The sequence below is a fragment of the Cebidichthys violaceus genome, unplaced genomic scaffold, assembly GCF_023349555.1.
Source record: "Cebidichthys violaceus isolate CVI_PGR_0920_01 unplaced genomic scaffold, fCebVio1.0.p SCAF_2, whole genome shotgun sequence".
NCBI classification, from domain to species: domain Eukaryota; kingdom Metazoa; phylum Chordata; class Actinopteri; order Perciformes; family Stichaeidae; genus Cebidichthys; species Cebidichthys violaceus.
In genome coordinates, this window is record NW_027176372.1 from 20,395,021 (window position 1) to 20,421,728 (window position 26,708).

Genomic DNA, 26,708 nt, shown 5'->3' on the forward strand with positions numbered 1-26,708 from the left:
CACACACACACACACACACACACACACACTTTCAGATAAGAAAAAAAAAAAAACTTGGAATCCGAACAGAAAATACCACTCTAGACTTATTGTAAGTGTTTACTTTCTCAGCTGTTTCTCATGGCTGAGAGAGGGAGTGTATTGATTTTCCTTTTTCAGAAAAATAATACTGAAGAAGAAAGGAACATAAATAAAAGCAAGAAAACTAGAGACGGTTATGACGAAGAGGAGGGAGGGTGGAAGGCATCAAGGAAGAGGAGAGAAATTGCCAAACATGAAAAGGCTTTTTAACGTTATTGGGGAAAACAGTAGTTAATAGGTGTGTGAACTCTTGGAACAAGGGGCTAATTTTACACCCAGCGCTCATGCCAGCTTGCACGTGTCGAGCGATGAGCCTATTGGATGTGGATTGATTTCCCTAATATTGAGCAACGACCTCCTGCAGCTGAACATCACTCACACCCTGCACCCAAATAGATAAAATCTCACCCAAGGTTCCCTGTGCTCATCCAGCAATTATTTACGCTTGAGAATAGAATTTGTTTGTGTGCACAGTATGTACAATTGTATGTGCAACGCTGCACTTGAGCAAAATAAAAGCCCAATAGTAAAAGATGAAGAACAGACAAACACATAGTGAACGAACAATGAAGCAACAGCTCTAAAGAGCGAGTCTTGTTGTGGTGCATTAATCGCCTCTCAACTTTTTAAACTTTAGAAGTCTGCTGTTGCCCTTGTCAAATGGTCTATTCAAGTGTGTCTTTGTGGGCAGCACTTAAGCTGATGATGTTATCAAGCTGTATTTAAGTCAGACAGGCACGTTCTTTCATAAATATCTCTTTTATTTGTCCTCAGTTAATTAAACACAATCTACTCTTTTATGTTCTTTGGTAAGTGGCAGTGATTTACCCCAATAAAGACCTCCGAGGTGTCCAGATCTAGGAAAATGATGGAGTTTGTGGAGGAAACTACACTATGCGCTGGGGAAATCCACACCTCAATCTATTACCTTCTTATATCAAGACAGCTCTCGTGCTTTATTGGCTATTTAACCACATAATGTTTACTTAAATCAAACTAGCTCTTTTCAAGCAAATACACGAACATCTTTACTGATTAAAAATATAACCATGGATGCATCAGAGTGAGCAACTTAGACACATGCCGAAGGTAAACCAAAGTTGTTCAAGTAGCTGCAGCTAATTTGATTGGGACACATTTTGACATAAAATCAACTTTTAATGAAGAGCCGTGTGGTGGGAGAAATTAGCCATTACCCTACAGAGCTGGCATAAAATGTTTATAAATGACAATGATGTTGCCGCTGACTGGGAAGGAAGTGCTTGGGGAACGTCTTGACGTTTAGGCTGTCAGAGAACAGGGCACAGATTTTACCTCATCTGAGGGGATGGGGAGAAAGACAAGAAAAGGAAGGAGAGAGTGTGAAAGAGGAGGGAAAAAAAAGAGGGTGGGGGGAGGTCATGCAAAGAATTGCAGTTATGATGTGCATGAGAAAGGGAGACAGTGAACGACAGGGCGAGAGAGTTTAAAAGGCATGGCGTCTGTTGGCTGGCAGGATGGACGGAGGGAGAGAGGGAAGTATGCGACAGCAGAGCGTGACAAGTGCGGCAGAACAAACCGGTGGTGACTCATGGGCTCCTTCATTCACTACTGTGATCAGATCCAGCAGGACAGCCCACCATATGGGATGGCACAACTTATTCATCCAATCACTTGGACTACATACAAGACCAGAGGAGAGGGGATGGTGTGTGTGCCTGTGTGTGTGTGTGTGTGTGTGTGTGTGCTGGGGAGAAGGTGCCTGAAGGTTTCTTGAATATGACAGTAAATGAAAGGGGAAATGAGGAGAACAAGGCTTCAACAAGGAATGTATTTAATCTACTGAAGGCTCAACATTCTTTGAACAAATGAAAAAGAGGCACAACTGTCACGGTTAGCAAGCAATTGCATTATAAAACATGTAGCACTGCATGATTTCCTCGTTTGGAATTATAAAAAACTGATCAATTAACTGAACCCCTTTGTGGCTTCCCTGGGATGATCCTGTTAACAGCTTTTTTTCACTGAAATATATCCAATTTACATCAAACTCTTGTCCTAGAAACCAAACCAATTTTGCCCACAACTTGAATATAAAAAGCATAAAAACAAAACAATCAAGTGGGGAATTCTCAGATCGTAAAATGAGCTCCTGTGTTCCCATACTCTATTTGTTTATCCTCTTAAGAAAAGAAAAAAAATAACCTAACTTCTGACTCTGTCATCCAGATGACACGTAGAAAAGAGTCAAAGACATTAAAACAAATTATTAAATAAAGGCTTCTGAGCACATACCGTTGTGATAATCACTTGTGTCTTTTCCAGGCCTCCGTTAAATGCAGATTAAGGCTAAGCTCTGAGAGGTGAAGGGCCTGGCGAATTGAGCCCCAACACACCAAGCTCAGGAATAGAAACAGACATAATCTAACCAAAGCCAGATATTTTTGTGAAGAAAAGAATGTTTTACCCGGTTGGCAAGAGGCGCCGTAAACCCTTTTATAAAAGGTACCTAAACTACACAGTGCTTCACTGAAAGCAGAACAAATTTGCTTAACTTCACAACATGCAGGGGCCCTCTGATAATAGTGTCTGTCCTATGCCGTGGCTGGCAAAGATATTGTTATCCACTTTGTTCCTCTGCCACCTTGCCTGCTTAGTCAATTTTTTTTTTTTTTTTTGCAAGCCAGATTGCAATCGTTGTGGGGTAATTTAGGGATTAGACTGGAGGTGTATTGTAATCATATGCTTCTGGGGTAGAACGGCAGTCATTTTGGATATAGGAAAGGCAAGACAGTCCAAAGATCTACCTATTGTCTGTTATCTAAAACAAGGGTTCTTAGAAATCCTCAGACCGACGCTCAATTTGGTACCCGCAAACCCCCCCCCCCCAAAAAAAGGCAAATTTGGGGGCATCTTCAAAATGAGTATGTGGCACAATATGAATTTTGAAAGCTTTCCTAATAGTTTCTTCTGATTTAATGTTTACATAATATTCCTAAAAATCGCTAAGACACTACTTCACCCACATCATTTGGAATGTAATTGTAATATACAGTATTTTCTATACCATATAACACATTTTGTCTCGGTCCTTATTAATAACCTGTGTAATGTGTCACGGCTTAAACTGTAACTGAAACACTGCAATACACTTAAATATTCAGTAATCACCTAATTTGTGGTTATTCACTCTAAAACGAGGACATTAAGAAAACCTGTGAGAATTATGTGGCAAAGTCAGAGGGTAGTATTAGCTAAGGTAAAGAAACACATTACAAATCCCAAGAGGTTGGTTACAGTATTATCACATCGTCAGTGAGTCTTATTCACAGCCGAACCCTCTGCCTCCTTGTTCCCTCTGCCCTATGCCACAGGCTCACTTCTATTCTTAGATCCACTCCAAATGATCTACTTTTCACTTTTTTTTTTTGTCCCTATTTTAAAAGCAATTCAGGAGAAATTCAGTTTGTCAGGTACAACCCTGCACTTGGAAAAGGCTTTATGAATTGAGCAACGAATGTCATGTCACTTTGTATGTTGTCATTGTTGTTGAGCTGTCGAAAAGAATGAAATATCTTCCACCAACTAAACAGCTTCAAAAATGCATTGAGGTATTGCTTCCCAAAAAAAAAAAAAAAAAATCCTACTAAACATTTCATTTTCAGTAGTTTTAGTATGTTGCCACACCTTTGTACACAAAATGCATAACAACAATATATGGATTCAAAAGATTTAAGCAGTGCAATCTGCCTTCAGTGGTCAAAGAGACAAACCAAATGATCCTTCATATAGCTGCCGCATAATAACCAGATACTGAAGACGTTACAGTCATCAGTGCAGAGCTCCGTCTCAAGGCTAAAGAGACATTAACAGTTCCTATATCTGACCACTGCCCGAAGGCTCCCACACTCAACATTGTGCCTGTTGCCCTATCTGGGGCAGCAATATTTGATGAGGTTTGACAGTAGTAAAAGACCGTCCGCATCAAAAAAGGGAGGGAAAAAAAATGGTCACATTCTGACTCCAGATAATAGATGTTGCCATTCTAAGCCAATAATAGTGTCTATAATGAAATCAGCGGAGCAGAAAAGAGGCGCTCTTTCATTTCCTTATGCAGGGCCGTGCGTTTTGTACATCCCATTATTCATCAGGTCCTGGCTGCTGATAACTGTCCCATTTGCATCTGAATCAAGAATGCCTTATAACCTCCCCCACCCCCCAAGCGCGCCACTCCCAAGCTAATGAAGTGACCTAAAAAGAGCAGGTACTGTATTTAGATATTTGTGAGAAACTGTGACCTACTCTGGAGGTTGTGTTAATTTGGCTGCAGGATGGAACCTACAGTAATGGTAACATTGTGTGGATAGTAACAGGATACTTCCATGTATCACACATGCAATGATAGTTACATACAATACCTACGATACAAAATATTAATTTCTATATTTCTTTACTCCCAAATAAGGATGTTTTCACAGATCTGTCTGTATCCGTAGTGTATCTTGAGCTGGCCTTTTTTTTTTTTTTCTCGACATGCCCTACTTCCATGAACAAAAGACAGGGCAAGTCTACTATCAAAGAAAACGCTGAATGATCTCGGCCTTCCTTCTCTGCGAATGCTCGACTCACTCCAGCACAATCTGCAGTTCAAAGGCGCGAGACTTCCCCATTTATAGTCCCTGCTGCAAAGTCTGGAACATACTATGTGATATTTGTGATCAATCATGACTGCGGAAAAAGATTGCACCGGCTCAAAATAATAAAAAAGATGCTATCCATAAAGTGGCGATCTGTTGAGGGATGAACTCCACAGAGGAAAGTAAGTCTAGCTGTGCCGCACAGACTGTTTAAACCCCCAGTAGACGGACAGATTAATGGAGTGTGCCTTTATATACAGTCGTCTTAAACCCAAGATGAAGTTGGGCGCAATCCTCGGCTGTCTCAGCAGCACAGTGAAGCAGCATATGGTGAGATTTGTGTAATTTGTTGAAACGCAGGTGGGTTGTTGCAATGTGTAAACTGGCATACACTTGTGTGTCTAACATTCAACAATACTGAAAAGCATTTTCTATAAACCCTGCATTTACACAACAATAAATGAACACACACACACACACACACACACACACACACATGCACACACTGTCTGTTTCACACATGTAACCAACACAAACACTTCCAAATGCCAGAGGGCAAACGGGTAGAAAAGGGGAGTGGGGGTCTTTTGCACACTCTGAGTTTAGGTCGTGGCCATTAAATAAGCTGGCGCTGCAGAGGTGAGCTGCATTGACAATGATGTATGAGAGAAACACAATCCGTTGCTGTTATGAATTGGTTGGCTCTGGTGCGGACAATACATACACACGTGCGCACGCACAGAGACACACACACACACACACACACACACACAGACACAGACACCAACAAGAGGCAGTGGTAGAGCCAATAGTTTCTTCCTCTCTTCCAGACAAATTCAATTTCCATCCAGGACATATGTAAGCTGATTAAAGCAGCAAACAAAGACTGGAGAAATATGTCACATCCTTCAGGACTGGACACAATATTGAGTGCTGCTTGGGCAACGGGACGCCTACTCTCCTTCCCCGTCCTTCTCTCTCCAAGTCTCTGCTCCTTTCTCTCATGACCTCTCTGCGTCACCTGAGGCAATTATGCAACCCCTTCTTTCTTTTCTCTTCTCTTCCGCTTTCTTTTGCTTCGGTTCTATTTCCGACACGCCTGCCCATCAAAATGCAAACTCATAATATGCTATGAAAAGCTATGAGTTCTCTCTAGCAGGAGGCACAGGTGCCTTTGCTGGCGCAGGCCATGTGAACACAATGAAAACCAAAAAAATATGAACCTTCATTGGAAAAGAATAAGCCGATATATTCATCCTGCGGTTGGAACATAAAGAAAGGAAGTGGTGGCAGCTTTTGTCTTCCACTATAGTGCACTAGTGGCTGGGGTGGAGCCTTGACAGTCAAAAGTGTGTCAGGCAGACAGACACACACACACACACACACACACACACACACACACACACACACACACACACACACATACATGCACCTGGGGCGTCACGATGTCTGTTTAGCCACTGCAAAAATAATGTCATATCACCAGAAGATGTGTGAAGAACACATCTGAATTATGAATGGAGGGAGGTTAATTATGGATGGAGGGGGGTGCAGAAGTAATGCCTTAGACATTTCCATGAAACACATGGTCGGATACATGGCGACATACTCGCTGCACACTTCTTGGCAAGTAACAACTCAGAGAGACTCCGTAATTAGCTAGTCGGCAGTGATAATAGTTGGTCTCTGTTGCGTGTGGATGTGAAACCTCGTTTTTTTTTTTTTTTTTTTTTTAAAGAGCACTCTTCAAATGAGTGCATAAGATGAGCGTGCTTAACTTAACTTGACAAGGAAAACTGTACACTCGTCGACAATAAAGCAGCAAAATGATTATATGAAATGCAATTATAACCACGGCCCATCCTTATAGGCTGATGTGGAAAGTGATTGTCAAGACAGACATAAAAGAATTCCATTAAAGGAGAGAATAAAGGATTGCAGTTGATTTATGTCAAAACTTTCTTTTTGGGGAAAATATACCGGTTTACTTATCTTTGTTTTTACTTCTTTTGTACGTTTTTGGTAGATGACGCACACACACACATTTGACAGCTTTAATATTTCTCCTTTTCAAAGATCCAAAGTTATAAATGTTATCTGTTTGACGCAATCAACCGGCATTTATATGGACGACTAATTCCTTTGCAAGAGATCCGCACCTGGAACCCCTGATGGATTGAATGGGCTGTCAACCACGAACAAAAGCAATGTTCTCCAGAAAAGGGGGGTCAAAGATGTGGTTCGATAGCTAGGGATTGGGGGATGCAGGCAGGGTCGGTGGTTTGAGTTCAGAAGAAGCAGAAGGATCCGGGTGGAACTAACAAGGGGCGTGCTGCCTGCATGGGAAAAAAAAAAAAGACAAGGCCGTTGGGAACGATGTTCCAGACACCCATGGAGTCTTGTTTTAGGGGCTTGTGACCCCTGGAGGTATTGCAGAGGTCTATGAGGATTAGTCAAATGGCCCCACTGCTTTTGTGTCATAGTCAGGAAAACTCACCCTGTGCAGCTTGTAGTCATAATTGAACTTTTACTGAAAACAGCAGTTTCTCCTTAGTCACCCACCAGCTAAAGGCACCATCTATCCATCCCCCCCCCCCCGTCTGCTTCAAAACACAAATATTTAAATATCTGAATCACGGGCACGTCAGTTAGTCAGAGGAAACGGAAAATGTTGTATTACATCTACCAGACCTCTGCTTGTATACAATTTGAAAAGAATGTTACACAGCTTTTGAGATTTGAACAGTCTTGTTACACTAAGCTTACTAAAATCTGTCTTTTCTGCCATATCAGCCATATCTCTAACTCTCCGTCACCTCTGCTGTTCTACAGATCAAAGCACAAGCTGAGATAAATAAGACTGCAGTTTCTATACACAGAGAGAGAGAGAGAGAGAGAGCACTTCAGCCGCATGGTTATGACATAGTATCCTAAGTTCATGCTGCTTCATTCAGTGGGTAATGGCAGGCTCAGTCTAAATACGATGCCAAAAAGTACAATTGCCGAAAGCCTTTCTGTTTGGTTCAAGGTTGAAGAAGATAAAGGAAGGGAGGGCAGTGGGTTCAGGTCCAAGGAAAGCTGAGGGGTGCTGCACAAGGCCCTGTCTGAAGTCTGCCTGTTGCAATCCTCAGCACTTGGGACCTTGGGACATCCACATGGTCCATTCACCCAGCTCAACTGAAACATTCAAAGCTTTGCTTCCAAAGGGCCAAACTTTTGTTCCTTCACAAAAGGCATGGCCAGAGGTTCTCCCATAGATGGGAGCCCCGTTCAAAATCAGATTATTTCCAATGAAATCCTCCTTTCTCCACCTGCCAGTTAACTATGTCAGTGCCATTGTGTTTTCCCTGAAAAAAGCTCTCCATTTTGGCATAATGGAGGCTGGATGTGTATTATTGCTTTTACTGCCATTTACTCTTGGAGGAAAGAGGCACACCCCACCCCCACACTCCTTCCTTTCCTTAGAATTTCTTTTTTGAAGAAGAAGAAAAATCTGGGCCACATGCCCCAGAGGAACGCAAAGTGCTTTAATTCATTCGCACCTTTTCTCTCTGGCTGCCATCTCCAAGGCCTCTCTTTATGCCCAGAAGTGATTTTTTTCAGGCTGGACCATCAAAGCAATTATGGTAGCGGCCTGCTTCCCTATTATGAGGAGAGATGACTGACAACAGAGAGATGGTGTGGGGGTGGTAGGGCACTTGGCTCCAATTTATTTGATCTAAAAACATTTTTTTTTTCTTTCATTGGCATCCACTCATGTAACAAAACACAAACAAACTGGCCAGATTATCTCCTTGACATTTTTTTGACTAAAACATCTTATCCAATTCTCTATATAACGTTTTTTTCAATTACTTTTCTCGGCAACCTGGCAAAGAGATTGTGGGCCACAGTTGGGTGACGCAGGACAGAGAATGCCAGTATAGTGTAACAGAAAACTGAGGGGCATGGCAGGCAGTGATGTGTGGCAATTAATGTAATGGACATGAGAGAGAGAGAGAGAGAGAGAGAGAGAGAGAGAGAGAGAGAGAGAGCTCAATCCATGGACTAATGAGAATGTCTTGTATTACAGTGCAAATGCACAGGGTCACCAAGACTCTTATCATTACAGGGCTATAGGAAGATGGCTCACCACAAAAGGGGATACTCCATAAATGGATAATGCGGAGCGAGAGAGAGAGCAGAGTACGGCGCCACTGAGGCGATGTTCCATCCAAGAGTAATAATTCTGCCTGGAGTGACGCGGGGTCATTGGGATGGATGGAGACAGGATGTGAGGCTAAATAACGCAGTCAAAGAAAACAGGGCATTAAGGTTGAAGATGTGTGGGGAGGGGGGGGTGAGGAATGTGGCAAAGTGGGGTTAATCAGGAGGACATTGGAGTAATACAAGAGGAAAGAGGTAGAGGTGGGAGTGACTGAGTTAGTGAGGAGAGTAATAGACTAAGACCCGGGATGAGTGAGAAGGCAAAACAAGAGATGAGAGCGCGTAGTTTACAGGCAGCACTGAAGCAATATGACACACGGGCCAATCAGTCTGCTGTCTTTTTCTTTCACAAGCTGTCATCCCGGCCATCAAGCCATCAAGACCTTGGTCCTCTCCCCCTCTCATTGACTGATTCCCCCGTTCAATTATTCAAGGTTTATAAGCAGGATCCATCTATACAGCTAGCAGCAGATCCAGTAAAAATAATGAAAGGGCGGCTTCTTCGGCCATATTGACTGTCATAAAACTTTTACAATTGGCAAAAGAAAAATCAATTTTTTTCAGACACCATAAACATATTAATGGTGGTGTCACAAGTGAAGAAAGAGCCTTACCATGTAGGAGGACTTTAATAATGCAGACCATAAATGATTTTACATGCTCTCTCACTAATCATAATGCATGCTGGCTGAATATTTACAATGATGGAATGCAATATTTAGCAAATACGGCATATTTATGCTTATTCAGCTATATGCCACAGCTGGAGTTCGTATGGAATAAGATTTAGGCGACATATCTGTGGCAGTAGTTTCCACGCTGACCTCACCGTCTCCTTAAAAAGCTAACCTGTGTGAGTCACAGTGTGACACAGAAATCAGGTCAACCGCTGGCCTGCCAAGGAACGCTAAGCTTCAGTAAACATCCCCCACAAATAAGCAGCACACATAATCACACAAAAACACACACACACACACACACACACACACACACACACACACACACACACACACACACACAAAAAAAAAAGATCAAACGTGGACACACACCCAGACACACAGTCCTTTCCCTCACTTGTCGGAAATCTTAAGGAACATCACAGCTTCCATCTGCCAAAATCTGCCCCGGGGCAACAGTGACCTGAGCCACTTGAAAAAAAACTTTGAGTGGAAGGGAGAGAAAAAAAATAAAATAATAGCTGAGTTGTAATGCAGTGTGCGGCCTCATCCTTTACTTGGCTGGCAATGCCTTCAGGGTGGAGATGTTAAAACTCAGCAACCTCCACAGGACCTCCACTAGTACATGACCCATGTTCAGTTACTTCTCAAGCCCTCATCCTGCCGCCACAACTTCAGGTTACGAACTTCACACTGACAAAGAAAACGCACATGAATCTCACACAAATACATCTTCGCATGTTTACAAGTAGTCGAGTCAGACGCCGCGCTCACGGCGACGCAGACACACACGCCAAATCACAAATCTCTACCCTTTACCTTCAATCTGTTAATCCTCATCCACTGGAGGCAGATGATCTGAACTGTGGCAAAGTGTCTATTTTTAAACTTGACATATTAGTCATCTCTTAGGGGAGCGACATTGTAATTTATGGAATTCATGAATACCAAGCTGTTGTGTTTCCTTCTTGTTTATCCCCCCCCCCCCCCACCTCCTTCTCAGCACAGTAACTGTTTTGGATGAATTCCTATACACTCAGAGATACAGTTGGGTAGGATCCATATCTCCATAAGAGCACAGATGATGCTAATCAGCTCCTGCTGAAGAGGGAGCTTGGTAGCTCCTCATATCATTTTGGGCGTGTGGTAAAGATGTATAAAGAATCTGGTTTCTTTCCTCTTCAACTCCTGATGGAGGGATACAATTTCTCTCAGATACACAAGTGCAAAAACTCAGCATTTTGGGTTCTCTGTCTCTGTTATCCTCTCCCATTAATCCTCCCAAAAGTGAGTCTCAAATCAGACGAGTGATCCCCTTATTAGAGAAGATCCCCAGCTCTGTTTAGTCCCCCTCTACTCACCTTTATTAGACATTATCACTTTTAAATCAGCTGCTAAATCTCCATTTATATTATGCTACGATTTACCCTCGGAAAAAGTTAATACAAATTGTAGATTAAGGAAACTGATTCTTGGAAATTTAATGATGAGGATTGTGTGGACAAGGAGGGATGTTCAAACAATATTCCTTCGGCAGTCTTCGTACCGCTACAAGAATGGACCAAAGGTCCTCTGGCAGACCTCAGGAAAGAGACATTGGCTTCCACCGCTAATCATCTCAAATTGTACACTTGTGGGTAATTAAGCATCGCTGTTCCCCCAGTAGCTAACAACAGCAAATATGTCATTGTAAGAATAAACAACAATTACACTTACATTCATTACGTTCAAATTGCATCATCCTATGTAATAATCACAAGCAAAGGGACATCTCATTAAAAGCTTCAACGAAAATGATGTAAAACCAGAACAAAATGAAAGACCATAAGCCCCAAAAACTTAAGAAATCGAATTTACTCAAAAATAGAAGGTTATGTGAGCACTGGGCATTAAATAGAGCATGCATTTAAAACCCTTGAGGGTATTTGGTGGTCAACTACAACAGCAACGTGCTGCATGCACTTAATGTGGCTGAGAGTGCTGCTGAAAACTCATACAGGCAAGGGAGTAATTTGACCCGACTCAAATCCTTCCATCAGACACTAACCAAATGGAAGTCAAAAGAACGAATGAAGAAAGACAAAGAGATAAAAGGGAAGAAAAAATAGAGAAGCGGCTAAACCATTGGGATTAGTGCTAAGTAACTAAATGGGCCATATCACTTTTCCATTACCAGAAAGGAATAGCTCTTCCAACTGCTGGAATCTAAATAAAAAAAGGTGAACTACCGTCCTCTCGTCGTCTTTTGTTCATTCATGTGTAAATGCTGCACATTCTTATAGCCTCCCGTTTCTTACTTCTCCCATATGAGCAAATGGAGATTTGCCATCATATCCTCGAGGCCCATCAATAAATAACATTGACGCAAATAAACAGATAAATAAATAAATGTGAAGAGCCTAGCTAATGGGCATCAGTCAGCATTAGTGATGGAACCATGTCAAGCACAATCATGCTTGACTGGAGGGGGAGTGCCTGAGTGTAGGGAGCATTCTTGCTGATTGCACACCTAGTATGCGTGTGTGCGTGTGTGTGTGTGTGTGTGTGTGTGTGTGTGTGTGTGTGTGTGTGTGTGTGTGTGTAAAAAAAGTGAGCAGAGGGGGTATTGTGTTATTCTGCTTTTTACCTTCATTTAACCCTCCCAGTCTCTCCTGCCCTTTATAACTCTTTATAGCTATCTACTACTACTAGCACATAGGCCACAAGTGCAACAGCTAACATGCAATAAACATGTTCATTAATGTCAATGTTACATCTATGTATGATAGTTCTATGTGCGACCATCTATGTTCAGTTTATGAATATATGACTGTATATACACTGTATTTAAGTTTATATATATATATATATATATATATATATATATATATATGTGCTGGAAAGCGGAGTGGATTGCTGCCAAAGCAAATTTAGTTGTGCTTAACATGTAATTAAGATAAAGCATCTTATCGCTACATCTGTCAACCACTGCACATTTCAGCACCTCAGTAGATATCATTTAATTTGATGACTCTCTGTTTTACCTTCTCTGTCACACCCGTTCCACCGTAATGTACGGGCGATCACAGCGTCCGTTCCTCCAATCCTTGATGACGTCAACTGGCTACGACGTCTCAACCAGCGTCTTCCTTTTACTTTCACAACTACTTTTCCTTGTGTCTCACTCTCTTTGTGTCTCAGAAATATTTTGACGACCCCATTTCCTCCGTTACAGGTCCGATCGGCCAGCTACATGCATCCTTGAGCGTTTGCTACGATGAAGACGTTGCTCCCCTGCGGATCAGGACTCACTCGACGCTTTCACAGACGCAGTTCTGACCATCGCTCAAGAAGAAAAGACAGATTCCTTTTGGGCCGTAAAGTCAAGCTACTACCAATGTATGACTTAACCTTTAGCTTTTCTGTTGTTCAGAAAAACAAATAGATGGCTTTCTAACAAAACACCTTTTTTTGGCGAACATGCGCTCATCCTACTAAGGGTGTGGGAGGCTTATTGCTGTTATGAATATTGTCAAACATTATTTTCCTTGGTGTTAATTGCAGGATGTGCACAATAATCCAATTAAAGTTTCTAACATCTTTCAGAAATAATTAACCTGTTACCTTGATTTGGTTGCTTACGATCTCCAAATGAGGCAGAGATAAGTCAGATTTTAAGGCAACACAAAGTTTTAAATATAAATAACAAAGCTGCTTGTGTAATATACTTAATATCCTTGTTCCCAACATCGTCTTTAGTAGTATGTTCTGTTGAATGGAACATTTAATATTCTTTGACACAGTCTCTCTTTATCTGTATCAATCGGGAATTACTATTATCACCCAAACTGCCGTTACTTTCCTATACCTCCCTACCACAGACATCAGGCCCGCCTAATGGAAACGTGAAATATTAATTCCACCTCATTGAGGCTGACAGATTGCTGGGACTGACACTTCAAATGCAAACATCAGCCTTATCAGACATTATAGCGTATACTTCAATAATAGCCACATCATATTAAGGAGGTTAAAAAAAAAAAAGCACACAAGTATGACAGCCGAGGAAGAAGCATTTGATTCTGGCGCTGCCTCTTATTGTCAGTGGAACACATAACCATACAGGATGGCACACTATTCCACCGCACATTATTTGTTCTCTAGCTGATCGTCAGTTGGCCCCGCTGTATGCCTAATGAGCGATAAATAAGGTTTAATTCAACCGACACAAGTCGCCCATCCTTCAACGCTAAGCATGATGGCTTCGGCGAGATTCCTTTTGGAATTATATGAGGGCAATTTTTCAGCTTGTGGGATGGTCCGACATTCACAGGCATTCCTTTGGCTTAAAGCTCTGCAAGTTTATAGGTCTATTAGGAATTCATCAAACAATGAACGATATCAATCTTATTGTGTGAGTGTGCCCTGGGTAAAAATAAGATGAAAACTTCCATTATGGGGCCTCCAAAGTATATTTGCCCTCTAAAATTGATCCAGCATTGACAATTTACACTTAGGGTGACCTTTCATAACTGCCCACATACTTGAAAGCCAATATTGTTTGGAGAGTGAGCTAGAAAAAAAAAAAAAACACACAGCCCACTGCAAACGCTCTGGGATATTATTGAATATGATAAGCTAGTAGACATTTTTGCTCTGCAGTTGTTCATTGATGGTCCACTAGGCGGGAGGGCAGAGTACTCTTTACATCAATGAGGCCCTGCGCCAATAGAGTCAGACAATATTGGACATAGGTGTTGAGAGCTCTGAGTCCATTATGGCACGAGGTCATTGACTTTATTTCAAAATAAGAACAGAACAGAAAAAAAAAAAAACAGAAAAAAAGAAAAAGTAAGTGTTACCATTGGGAGCTACACTCCACATGCTACGTCTTCTCAGACATGGAGCTGTAAAAAGGGCATAATGGCATCAAAAGGGCATGCAGACAGCCCCCTGGTGATACCCTGTACTCAAGTACATACCTTCAGTATGAATTAAACAGCACAGGGTTTAGGGTGTACTTAACAGCAGGGGCAGGGGCGAGAGACCCCCATGTTTCCACTCAGAGAGACCGCCTTTTTTTTTTATTAAGATTTGATTTATCCTCTCAAAATGGCTCCATGTCACACTCCACCTACTTTAGGTCCGCTCTTGGCAGAGTCAAGCAACGGATCAGTTATGCGCCAAGGGTACTCAAATGGTACATAAAATCTTCATCTATATTTCCATGATGGCTTTTCTGCTGTGGATGAAAGATGATCAGGTCCAGAGAAAAACCCTATGGGTCAATCGGAGGGAGAATGGCTTTGTCTATGCCCCAGGACGTCAAATGTTAAATGGAGTGGCTGTCCATGCCTCAGTTCCTTCCCATCTGCCTTTCCCTTTTGGCTGTTGATATATATCCTTATCTATGAGTAGCAGGTGATAGATTTCAAGCAGCACGTCTCTACAGAGCTCTGCTCTCATCTACTCTATTGATATCTCACATCTACTAAGCGATCCAAGCTAGCGAGAGGCACCAACACCCCCTCTGGGTCTCTTCGCCCCAAATCATGTTAGCGCCACTTCCTGCAGGATCGCCTCTAGGGTTGCCCCCGATGAATAACATCTATCAACACCCTGAAGTGGAAGCTAGGAACTTGTGGAGGCAAAGGGCTTTAGCCCTCAACTCGGAGACACCCTACAGCAACAGTCCCTATCTGATAAGTGACACAAGCTTGCACGTGGGTGTGTGTGCGTGTGTGTGTGTGTGTGTGTGTGTGTGTGAAACAGTACAGGAGAACAACTGCTGTAGGTTGAGAGACAACAAGAGAGAGATAAAGCGATGGGTACAACATATGTGTGAGCAAATTAATTGCTAAGGGAATTACGATCACTATCACTTCCTGTGATGTTATTGAAGAAACAAAACAGTGATTTTCCCCCAGATCAGGGGAAAGATAAGAAAATAGCTGCCAGGCTGAACATATAACGTCCGTCTATATCGAGGTGATGGGGATAACAAACATAGGAGTAATATGTATAAGTATTAAAAGATCATTTATGTCACAAATGAGGTTGGGGGGAACAAGGGGGAATTCTTTATCTTTGCCATCATATCCTTACAGACACTTCCCTTTGGTCTTTTCATTTGCCTCTTTGCAAATTCATCCCCTTTGTTCTTTAAAAATTTGATGAGAGAAAAATAGGTAATTTAATCTTCATTAAACTTACAGGGGGCCTACTCTCTGGCCTGACCAGCTGAATTAACTGCCAGGCTTCGGGGGATTAGACAGTAGGGCTGAAATTCCGTAACCCTGACAAGCATTATATCACTGCATCTCTATTTTTTAATGGGCATGAGATGATCCCTCCCTGTTCAATGTCAAATAAGTCCTTAAGAGGCTTACTATATAGAACACAGGAGGGAACTTTTGATGGACTGACCTGTGAAGGTGAAGCAGAAGAGTGCGGCAGAGATATAAAGGAGACAGGCCCTGGTTTGAGATTGTAATGACGTTGAAAAGGCAGTAAAAAAATAAGATTGGCTTGGTTCTGTTTGAAATCTGATTGATGTGTCTTTTGGGATGCCCCCCAGTATGAAAGACCTACTGAGTCTGTGGCTTTCATCCCTGACCGAAAATCGATGAGCCAGGATGTATGAGACGCTCCTGCTCTCTACCCACCAATCTCCTGCAAGATACCCAGGTAACTGTCTCATCAGAAAGGGAATAGGAGACAGAAAAGGAGTAGGACAACTTTTTTATCGTTAGCAACTTAAACATAAAGAACACTGTCTGCAAAGAAAGAAAAAAAAAAAGAGTAATGTCAACCGGATTTGACGACACAAACTGTATTTTATCTTCCTGAAATGAGACTGAACCAACAACAGAAATGTGGCTTCTCTGGTCTCCATCAATCCATCCAGCTTCTGTGTGTTGAATTAGGACTGGCTGGTGTAATTGCATAACACATGAGTGTGGCCCCCCGGGTTAGGTTTTCCATCTTACACAAAGTGGACACAAGGAAATAGGAAATGCTTCTGGAATTGGGTGTAATTGTGACTGGCAGCGCCTAGAATTGTGTTCAGCCTGACACTTGAGGTACTCTGCTGGAGTATAGTTTAGCCTAGACAAAAAAAAAACAAAAAAAAACGGCATGCCGGGCTTAAATGAAGTTCTTCGACGTAAGCGAAGATTCTTCCGCGACTCTGAGAGACTCTCTTTTGTACACGCTGCTCGTTTGAAGATGACAGGAGGTTAATCAAGCTTTAAAGCATGAGATTACAACAGACATGACGAGCAGCAGTGAATAGATTTGGCACACTGTCTGATACAACGGCTCGGAGAACCTCCTTCACCAGTCCTAGAGTCAGAGAGAAAGCAAATATTTTCACAACAGAAGTATAGAAACATTCATGTTGCTGCGCTGACCCTAACATTATGCCGTCATTCTTTAAATACCGACTAAAGCGTTGCCAGGCAGTTGCCACGCTGCAGAAAGAAGTAACAACCCAAAGAAAGCTTTCGGTGACAGAGATGCCTTTTGTCACAAAATCGTCCGTCACTGGGGAACTTAATTGTTTTCCTTTATAGAGTCCTAACTGTGTGTTAAAACTTCAGTTAGTCCCTTCCCTTTGTTTCTAAATGCAGTTGCTATAGAACATAGGGGGGGGGGGATTTATCTCATTTCATGAAAGCACACAAACAGAAATGTGTATGCACAAATTCCCCCCATACCCTATAACAACTGAAGTCACTTCCAGATTCCATTTATAAAAAATAAAAAAAAATCCATGGAGCCGGCATGTCAAAAGGATTTACCCCTCTCATCACTTTAGAGTAGAGAATCCATGCAGCTGTTTATCAAACCACATTTTGAGGTCCATATCAGGGGACCGTGCATAATACATTCTGGGAGCATAGTGATGTTCACTTTGAAAAAAAAAAAGTGCACTGAGAAGGGTACAAAGCACAATGCCATGCAGGGGAGAGCGCCGTCATAAGGAACACAGTTATTTTGGTTTCGTTAAGAATAGGAAAATACAAAATCTTCAATCAAATATCTAGTATATTCATAAACAAAGGCACACAGCATTTAGCTTTACAATTATTTCATCCAAGCAGGGTGTATCAAACCAGCAAGTTCCTGGTCTGGCTCTCTTCCCATTTGGACGCGTCAAGAATACATAAAGAGATCAAGAGAGATGATCAGGGAGCATCCTGATCAGATGCCCAGAGCACCTCCACTGACTTCTTCGGCACAAAAGAGCTGCACTTTTACTGAGGGCCTTTTTTTTTTTTTTTTTTCCCTCAGGAGGAAACCAGACACCTCAACACAGGAAAACCTGCCATTTCTGCCCATGAACTACTTTTCTGATCACTACCCAGAGTTCATAACTATAGGGGAAGGTTAGAACTTAAATTGGTACATTGCAAAGCTTAACTTCATGCTCAGCTTCATCCTTACCAGGACGAGATGGTACCCTCTCCAAGGACGACGAGAGAGCCTGACACTCCAAACTGCCACGCAGTTACAGTCAGTCGGAGCCTCTCTCGACCCTCATGTCGTTGAAAAATTGAACATAGCAAGTGCGATCAACCTTGCGACTGTCACCAAGGATGTCAACTCCGGACAACAGAGGAAAGCTGTCCAGGAGTTTGGCTCTAGAGATGATGTCGTGCATAGAGGTGAGCCTAACGGTATTTAATTGGTACTCGCTCGCGGGCAGTTAGGACAAACATATTGGTTAGCTAATTGTTCAGCGTCCCACTCTACGTGCTCTTGACATACACTGTCATCCATGTATACACAAGCACAGTGTTTGGACATGCAACCAACACAGATTAAGCATATTATAGATATATAGAGAGAGAGAGAGAGAGAGAACACAGGATCAGGCAATTCGTTTTCAGCCACAGTTGCCTCAAAGAAGGCCCGCACAGCATAGCAAGGACTCAGAATGAGGCATATCTGGGATGCTTCACTCTGCCTAAATATGGCCACGAGACAGGAAGTGATATCATGCTTTGACAGCACAGGCTAACAGGAAAAGCAAGACGGTTAGATGATAACTGGAGCTGCTCTACAAGACAGAAAGTATGCTGAATAAATCCAAAATGGTATTTGGTGTTACAAGATTAAACATTTGACACAAGGGCAACTTCAATACTAGTGTACTTTACTGTATTGGATTTTAAAGGTATTCAATGTCAGATTTACATCATGTCACTCAGCAGTACAAGTAGTAGTAAACTAAGAGTTTTCTTCTCTACTGCTGCACATTTTAATGGGATTTTATGCTCAAAAAAAGATGTATTCCTGGACATGAAATATGCTGCATTATTGAAGATAAATGTTTGTTTTTTTCTGTTCGTAGACTTTTGTTAACGCTGACTCATAAATTTGACCTCCACTGGTGTTGACATCTACTCAGCTTTCCACAGTTCTTTGTGGAATAGTTTGACTTGATCGTATCCTATAACAGTTGCTGTGTAACATGTTTATTTTTTCAGTGAGCTGTGTGTGTTAATAAGAACCAGGTTTGGTCTTAGTTTGAATTCAAATTTTGTCATCCAGCTAAAGTTTTCCTGGTTTTACATAGAGTAAATCTTCCATATTAAACCTTTTCATGCTTTACTAAGTCAAATTCAGTAACTCAGCACAGGACTCTGCATGTAGTAAACCAGCTCAGCATGAATTTTCTGACAGGAAGGAATGCGTGAGTGATGCAGCAGGAGGCGGGGTTGGTGCTGGGTCGGCATTTATAAATGGTAGTTAAAAACACACACCTAGGGTTCTGTTACCATAGTTAGCACCCGGCCACCGAGAGGATGGACTGGAAGGGCTTTGATCACCTGTAGCAATGTTGGCGATGAAGAAATAAAATAAAAATAAATTATAAAGAGAAGAGGGGAAGGATGGAGAAAAAAAGGAAAAGAGAAAAAGGCATCAGAAGTGACACATCTCAGATATTTGGCAGGAATGAACCACTCCCAGAGTCTGGCAAAAACCCTTCAGGTTTGCAAAGACACCTGCACTCACTTTTGGACACAGACACAGGCTCACATTAAAACCAAACACAAAGACATATGTGATAAAAAAAGGTGCAAGCGAAACATGGTGCTGGTTATGTCTATTGATGAGCAGGATTATGAAATTCCCTTGATTAACAAAGAACATTCAAATATAATTGTATATATATATAATTACTTGCACTATATTGCCCAAAATCATGATTTTATAGTCACAATTTTATTTTGGAATTAGTTACTGTGTTGTATACACACACACACACACACACACTTGCACCAATTTTGTCACTGAAGATGAGAGATCAGAGTCACGATATCACAGTGCATATGTGACTTATGGCAAAATGTGAGTGTTGCAAAATAAAAGAAGAAAGGTATCATTGGTAGAAAAAGGTTAAGCGTAAGAGAAAGGGACCCAGCCGAGGTGGAAACGACCTGACCAACATGTCGTGGCCATGTCACCAATCAGGTACCTTTTCACTGCCAAATGCAAATTTAGAAAACACACAGGACATGGCTTATCTTCTTCCGTTACTGCTAATCATCTTTGTGTCGATTTAAATGCACCATATCTTGTAAACCAACGGAGAACATTGATTCCGCTATTGATTGAATTTGAAATGACTTGAAGAAATTAAGTGACTTAAAACACTTAATCAAAGCAAGTCAATCTGCATTAAATAGTGAAGAGTCTATCTGCTGAATTATATGAATTGTATTATGACTCTACAAGATCTCTAAAGGCAAATATTGATCAGCAACAGTCTAAAAATATGGGTTCAACAAAAAAAATTACCTGTTTAACTTTAAAATGATTGCTGATTTTTACAGCTTGATTCGCAGTGTGGCGTCTGTCTACTGCTACAAAACATCCAATCCAGCGATTGGTCAGATTTTTTCCTGCCATGATTGCCAGTGTGGAGATCAGGCAGCACCTGTAGCTCGTCTGCAGAACTCTGACTTGCATATGAATTGACCCTGGCACCCCCTACTAGGTGGTACTCCTCTGGGTACTGTGCCATTCAACATGGCAGAATGGAATGTGTAAAGTCCAGAATTACACTAAATCACTCTCAGTCCAACTGCAACCAGCATGACTACATTATAATAAGTGCTTCATGAATGGCAACGGGACAATAAATCGCTCATGACCTTCACTGGGCCACATGTGAGCTGGTTTCCATGACATCTTCCTGTAAGTGCATATGTTCCCGTACTTGTTCGTGTTTTATGTCACAAATCCTTGAAACCAATTTAAAAGGACACACACACACACACACACACACACACACACACACACACACACACACACACACACACACACACACACACACACACACACACGCACAGGAATCTGCAGACAGGTGAGACTGACAAAAATAACAAAAATTAGGAATCGGGACATAAATACATTGTTGTTAATGACTTACCATTGCGCGGTGTGCGTTTTCGCCGATCACGGAAGGCTGCTCCGGACTGCAAAGCTTCCATTAGGCTATCCATCACACCAGTTTCATCTCCTTCTGTAAGAGAACAGATAACAGAGGCAAAGCTGTTTACAGGGCACACATTAACATAACTGTACATGAACGCATTAAACACAGAGACGTATCTGCTTCAAGGTCCAATTCTAGGTGGAAGCAATGGATGCCCTCTAATCAAAAGGTGCATGAACAATTCTCCTTACAAGATTGCAAGAGAGCGTTGAGCGTGATATAAGCGAGCCTTTTATAGAGCGTGTGAGTGAGACAGAGGCCTGTCACTCAGGCCTGTCCTTTTCAGTACACAGCTGGGGAGGAGGAAAAATACACTTAGAGCTTAGCAACTAATACAGGCAGAGGAGCCTCAGGATGAAAGCATCCACTGATGGTCATTGACAGATATTCTTTCTGTGGCTAACACAGGGGAGCTAAGTGCTCTTTACAAAGATTTAGTGTGGAGCCCGCTCAATACTCGGGCGCTCTATCATTGTTCAGTCAATGACACCAGGACCGGCCTTCGAAAAACATTCCCCCGGCCCACCGTTCCAGCTGTCGTGTGGATCCATGAAAACTAGAGAATTGGAGTCAGTCGGCACGGCTGAAAAGACGGGTGCGGAAGGTACTTGATGCGCTGCGAGGCCAACAGCGTGACAAGCCGTGGCCACACTGCGCTCATGCAGCATGCTGCTCGATGGAAACAGGGTTCAGAAACAAGCTCAGGTTCTATATCTGGGTCATCTATCTTTACGCCCCCAATACTAATGAGTCAGAGGGGCACCCCCTTTTATCATTCTGGTCCAGAACAGACATTATTTTAAACTAGGATCATTAGGGTGACTTATTGTGGAGCTGGAGACTTGGCCATCAATTCTTTTTGCGTACATGAGTGAACTAGCTCTTCCCCAATGTTTACCATCAGGGTCCAGGGAAATTCTCGATTGCGCTTGCAGCTATGGCTGAGGGGAAAGATTCAGAAGAAATAAGTGGAGACAACTGCTACTTTGAGCACGCAGCACTTTTCCAGACGCTGGGGTGAGACATCTTTTGTTACTCGCGTGCGCTCAAAGAGACACGACACATGGGCAAATTGAATTTATGAACAAAACACGTTGACGCGGAAATGCTACACGGTTATTTTAAGGAAATGGCGCATATAAGTCAGCGTTGCACATGTTTTCCCCTTCTCATCCAGCAACGAACCACCTAAACCTGCAATCATTCAAGCAAGTGAAAGGAGACAGTACAACTAAGAATAGAAACATGTCTTATGCAAATTTAGAAAAAAAATAACTCTTCACTCGTACTCACACTAATTTTGCTCTCTATCTCATTCCCTCTCTTTCTTCCTCAAGTCCTTCCCAAGGGCTACTTTGAAATCAAAGTATCTGTTCCGGCTGTGTGCTGTGCTTAAAAGCAATTCCGATTAAATCAAGCTTAATTAGACCAGCTTTATCAGAACAAAACCAAAGCCGAGCCAAGTAGTGCTTATCTCGAATTGCAGCACTACACCTCAGATAGCAAGCTCATTGGTTTAAAAGGAGGGTGTGGGGGGGGGGGGGGCATGGGTTTTGTCTGCTCCGGACCAAAAGAACAATATGGTGAACAACTTGCAGCTACTATAACCGTATCAACTCCCAGGATCTTTAGCTACTTCTCCTTATGTAGGCTAGCAAGGACACACTGTGAGTCTGACAAAAGGTAGAACGTGTTAAGTGGCAGGTAAACATTTATCCACAACCACCTTGGCACAAGAAACTTTTTGACAGCCCCTTCTTCACTGCCTTCTTCTCGGAGACCTAGACATCACAGGGGGCACCTGACACTTTGATCAATTTGTCCTACTTCTAGCTTAACTGTAGCGCAATTCATCATTCGTAATGGCTTGTGAGCCCTAGTAGACTGGGGTTCAGCAGGAGGACTGCAGACACAAAGAACCGAAATGACTAAAGTGGGAAACATACTCCCCAGTCACTCCACAGTGCTCAATTAACTATGTCCTATTGGACCATAGTTTAAACTCGAGCGGGCCTTACTCCGAACACAAAATTGTCACAAATGAGCCTTCAGACTATGAACCTATTATGTATATGCATTTGTGTTTATATATAACATAGACAAGGTAAGCCCTTAACAAAGAAATAAAGCTGAATAGTATTTGACGACGCTTATTCCAGCAATCCTCAGAGCAAACTTCCTTCATCACTTATTGTAACATTGCCCACTTTAGCAGACATTTCTGCCACGTTCCCGCAATTACTCTTGTCTTATTTTGAGCCGTTAAACCTAGGGCAAATATTCATCCTCTTCTCATTAGCAGCAGTGGTAGATTGCATGCAGGGGGAATTACAGAAAAGCTAACCTTTTATGCCCAAAGATCTTTCTCAAGAGGAAAGATCCCCTCTGCTCACAGGAAATTGCTTTCTAAATGGGTTAAGACGGGCTAAGACCCAAGACATTGACAAACCCTTCCAGTGATGAAACACCTTGGTGGGCACCTCAACAGACAGCCTCGGGGTCCTTTAATGATCTTATTAAATCTTGTGGAAGTGTGGAACATGGTTGCGGCTTTTGCACTTTTAGGTACTTTCTTAAACAGTTAAACCTTTAAGAGCAGAAATAAAGCTCTGTGAAACTCTACCTCCCAGAGAGAGATGGTGTACCTATTCCATATCTTTCTCTTTGATCCCTGCCTACCTCCAGTCCACCATAGCACCCCCCCCACCCCTCCTTTACCTGGATATCAGGTGGACCCAGAGGCTGTCCCAAATGTAACAGTAGAGCCTTGGGGATTGGCTCACTCTGCAATATTTACAAGTGGAACTATCACATTTTCTAATTAGAAGGGATAACAAGAGCGATGTGCTCTCAGCAGGATTGGCATATAAACGTAACACACTAGATTAGTTTTTCTCTAAGAAGGAAAAAAAAAAAAGTATCTACAGTAAAAGTGGAAGAAAGCGACTGCGAAGTACTATTCGCCGATCCCAGGAGCAGAGCACAAAGTCAAGTGTCAACAGTTGCAAGGGAGGAAAGGGAGGGATAAGAAACGAATAAGTACAGACATTGTAAAAAAAAAAAAAAGTATATAAGAAAGGATGTAGAGAAAACAATACGAGAGGAGGCAGAGCACAGGGAGGAAGACGGAGTAAAGAAGGAAGCTAGGGAGAAAAGAGTGTTTCTTTGGGTGCCCAGTCGGTGCGGTGGAGTGGGTTATTGAGGGAGACTAGTGAAGCGAGGCAAGACACAAGGTCGTAAAACACCTTCCTGGCTACTTGACGGCCTGAGCCCTGTGACATTTAATTATTTCTAAAACATACAGTGCAGTATGCAAGCACAGGAACACAGACACTCACCTACACTTAAAAAACCTGCCTATACATTTATAGTGATCCGCATGTTGTGCATTTGTAAGACAATCGGTTCCGCTTAACTAATGGAAATTTATGGGACAGATTTCTCAGATGGCAAATGAGTGTTTGACAAACAAAGACAGAGTGGGATGGATAGTTGGAGGGAAGGCGGGTAGAGAGCACACTCCAACTAATGTCAGCAGGATGACCTATACTCACGGCTGCTCATGGCAAGATCAGTTAGAGGAGATGCGGGAAGCTAGCCAAGTCTTTCATAAAACCGATGCATCATCGAAGCCCCCCCCCCCCCCCATACAAAGCTCTAAAAACCACAGCCAAGGACCAATTAGGAATCAAACAAACAAGCTTAAATTATGAAAAAAAAAAAAACCTGACATCTTATTTGTTTACGTCTGCCAATTACAATCAGTCATCTGCAACAATCAAAATATAGTACAAGTAAAAGAACAGCTGTCGCCTCAACAAAAAAAAAAAAACGTGACAACGCCTTTCACTCAATCACCCGAGCAGAAAACCTCGTATGTATTTGACTGAAACCGCTGGGCTTAAACACCAAAAAGCATGGCATTCCTACAATTATGCTGCAGTGTCAACAAAGCTTGTTCATAAATTCAATTTGCTATCTGTCATCTCCTGCATGTTGTGCAGGTAAGGAAAAAAAAACAACACGGCAGATCGATAGAGAACTCAATTTCTGACGGCTCACATGCAGCCTTCGTGATTCATGGGGGACAAGAGACACAAATCATTTTTTTAGAATTCATGAAAGCTTTTGTCCGATACACATGTGGGTTTCTAATATAATGGCAAATTATGACATCTTTTATGCCCCGAGCGAAACTAGTTGCAACGGTGGCATGTTAATTGAAAAGATAAACAACAGTGTACGAATACAAAATAATGACATTTATCATAGTCACATATTTTAATCAATCACAGCTATATCCTCTGAATTTATAAAAGCGTAGTGCGCTCCCCTCCTCAAACAAATTAAAGTGTTTAACATGAGGAACATTGGGCATAGGAGATATGTCTATTATCCACTACTATCCACTCTTCCAGTAGCCAATTCCTGAGTCTAATTTGCAGTGTAATGAGATCTAATGAGTGCTTACAGGCCTTGTGCTTGATGAATTGAAACCACTGTGTGAGAAGAACGCAATGAGAGTTTAACCTCACCCAAGTCGCCCTCCACGACTCCGGTAGAGATGATTAGAAAGAAAAGGACGACTCAAAAGGAGAGGAACAAGTCGTCGCTAGTTTTTTTTTTTTTTTTTTTTGCTTGCCGCAGATTGTTTTTGAACACATTTGAGCCCATCTGTTCCCCCACAGAGAGTCACCTGTGCAATTAACCTGGACCATTAGCCGTGAAACAAAGGCCTTGGTGGAGGGAGGAGGAGGAGGATGGGGGAGGGGGGGGGGGGGTGCTTTATGGCCAGGTGGAGAAGCAACAACCACACTTTCTTTTAATCTCGTCTCCCGCTCTCTACTCTCACTTGCATCGCACCTGGTTTTGTGTTACTTCCACATCTCAGGCTCAGCCACCTAGACGTACACACAGCCAGCTGCATTTCTCTATCGCCGTACTCTTACCGCTCGGCTGTCTACTCTCCCGCTGTCTGGCTTTGAGCGGCGTCATCCCCCTCCCTTCGCCCTCTTACCTGCAATCCCAGCAGCTCCTAAGGCCCGGGCAGACAGAGACCGTACCGCCACAGAAAGCACAGAGAACTCAAGCGCCCGAAGGACAGCAGCCGTGCACCTGTTAGATGTCCTTCCTTTGTTTTTCACTCTCTCTCCCCCTTTTTTTTTTCCCCCCTCCATCTCCCTACAGTCCAACCATCCAACTCTGACAAAAGCTTTGACACAATGACCCGAGAAACTTCTCAGACAGGCCTTTAATTTGTAGGTGTGCATGTTTACTATGCTGCTTCACTGAAACAGAGAGGAGGAAAAAAGGGGAATGGAAGGGTAAGATGGCTAATAAAAAAAAGACAGATTTGCTTGCTGATTCATCTGAATTGTTTTACTGTACCAACTTGATGGGCAAACCCACTCATGTCCTCCCTAACTCAATTAGGGATGCTCCCACAACCCTCCATTCCAAGGGGAATGGCAGTGCAGCTTCTACTTTCCTCTTGATATGAGCCCCTACGTGGCGCCAGGGTCAGTAGAGGGAGAGGAAGGGAAAATGTGGAGAAGGCAGAATGTCTTGAAGACAAGGAAAGGTGGGTGGGAGGTGAGCGGTATATTGTGTTTTCAGATGCATGAAGTAGAGATGAGTGTT

The 26,708-nt window shown here is 42.4% G+C and overlaps 1 protein-coding gene across 1 annotated transcript in view; it reads right to left on the minus strand.

Moving 5' to 3' along the window:
• diaph2 (diaphanous-related formin 2) overlaps window positions 1-26,708 on the minus strand; it is a 356,685-nt gene that overhangs the window by 20,742 nt on the left and 309,235 nt on the right. Inside the window, 2 exon segments of the mRNA XM_068715129.1 lie at window positions 19,345-19,395; window positions 21,003-21,095. Coding sequence (XP_068571230.1) covers window positions 19,345-19,395; window positions 21,003-21,095 — 144 coding nt within the window.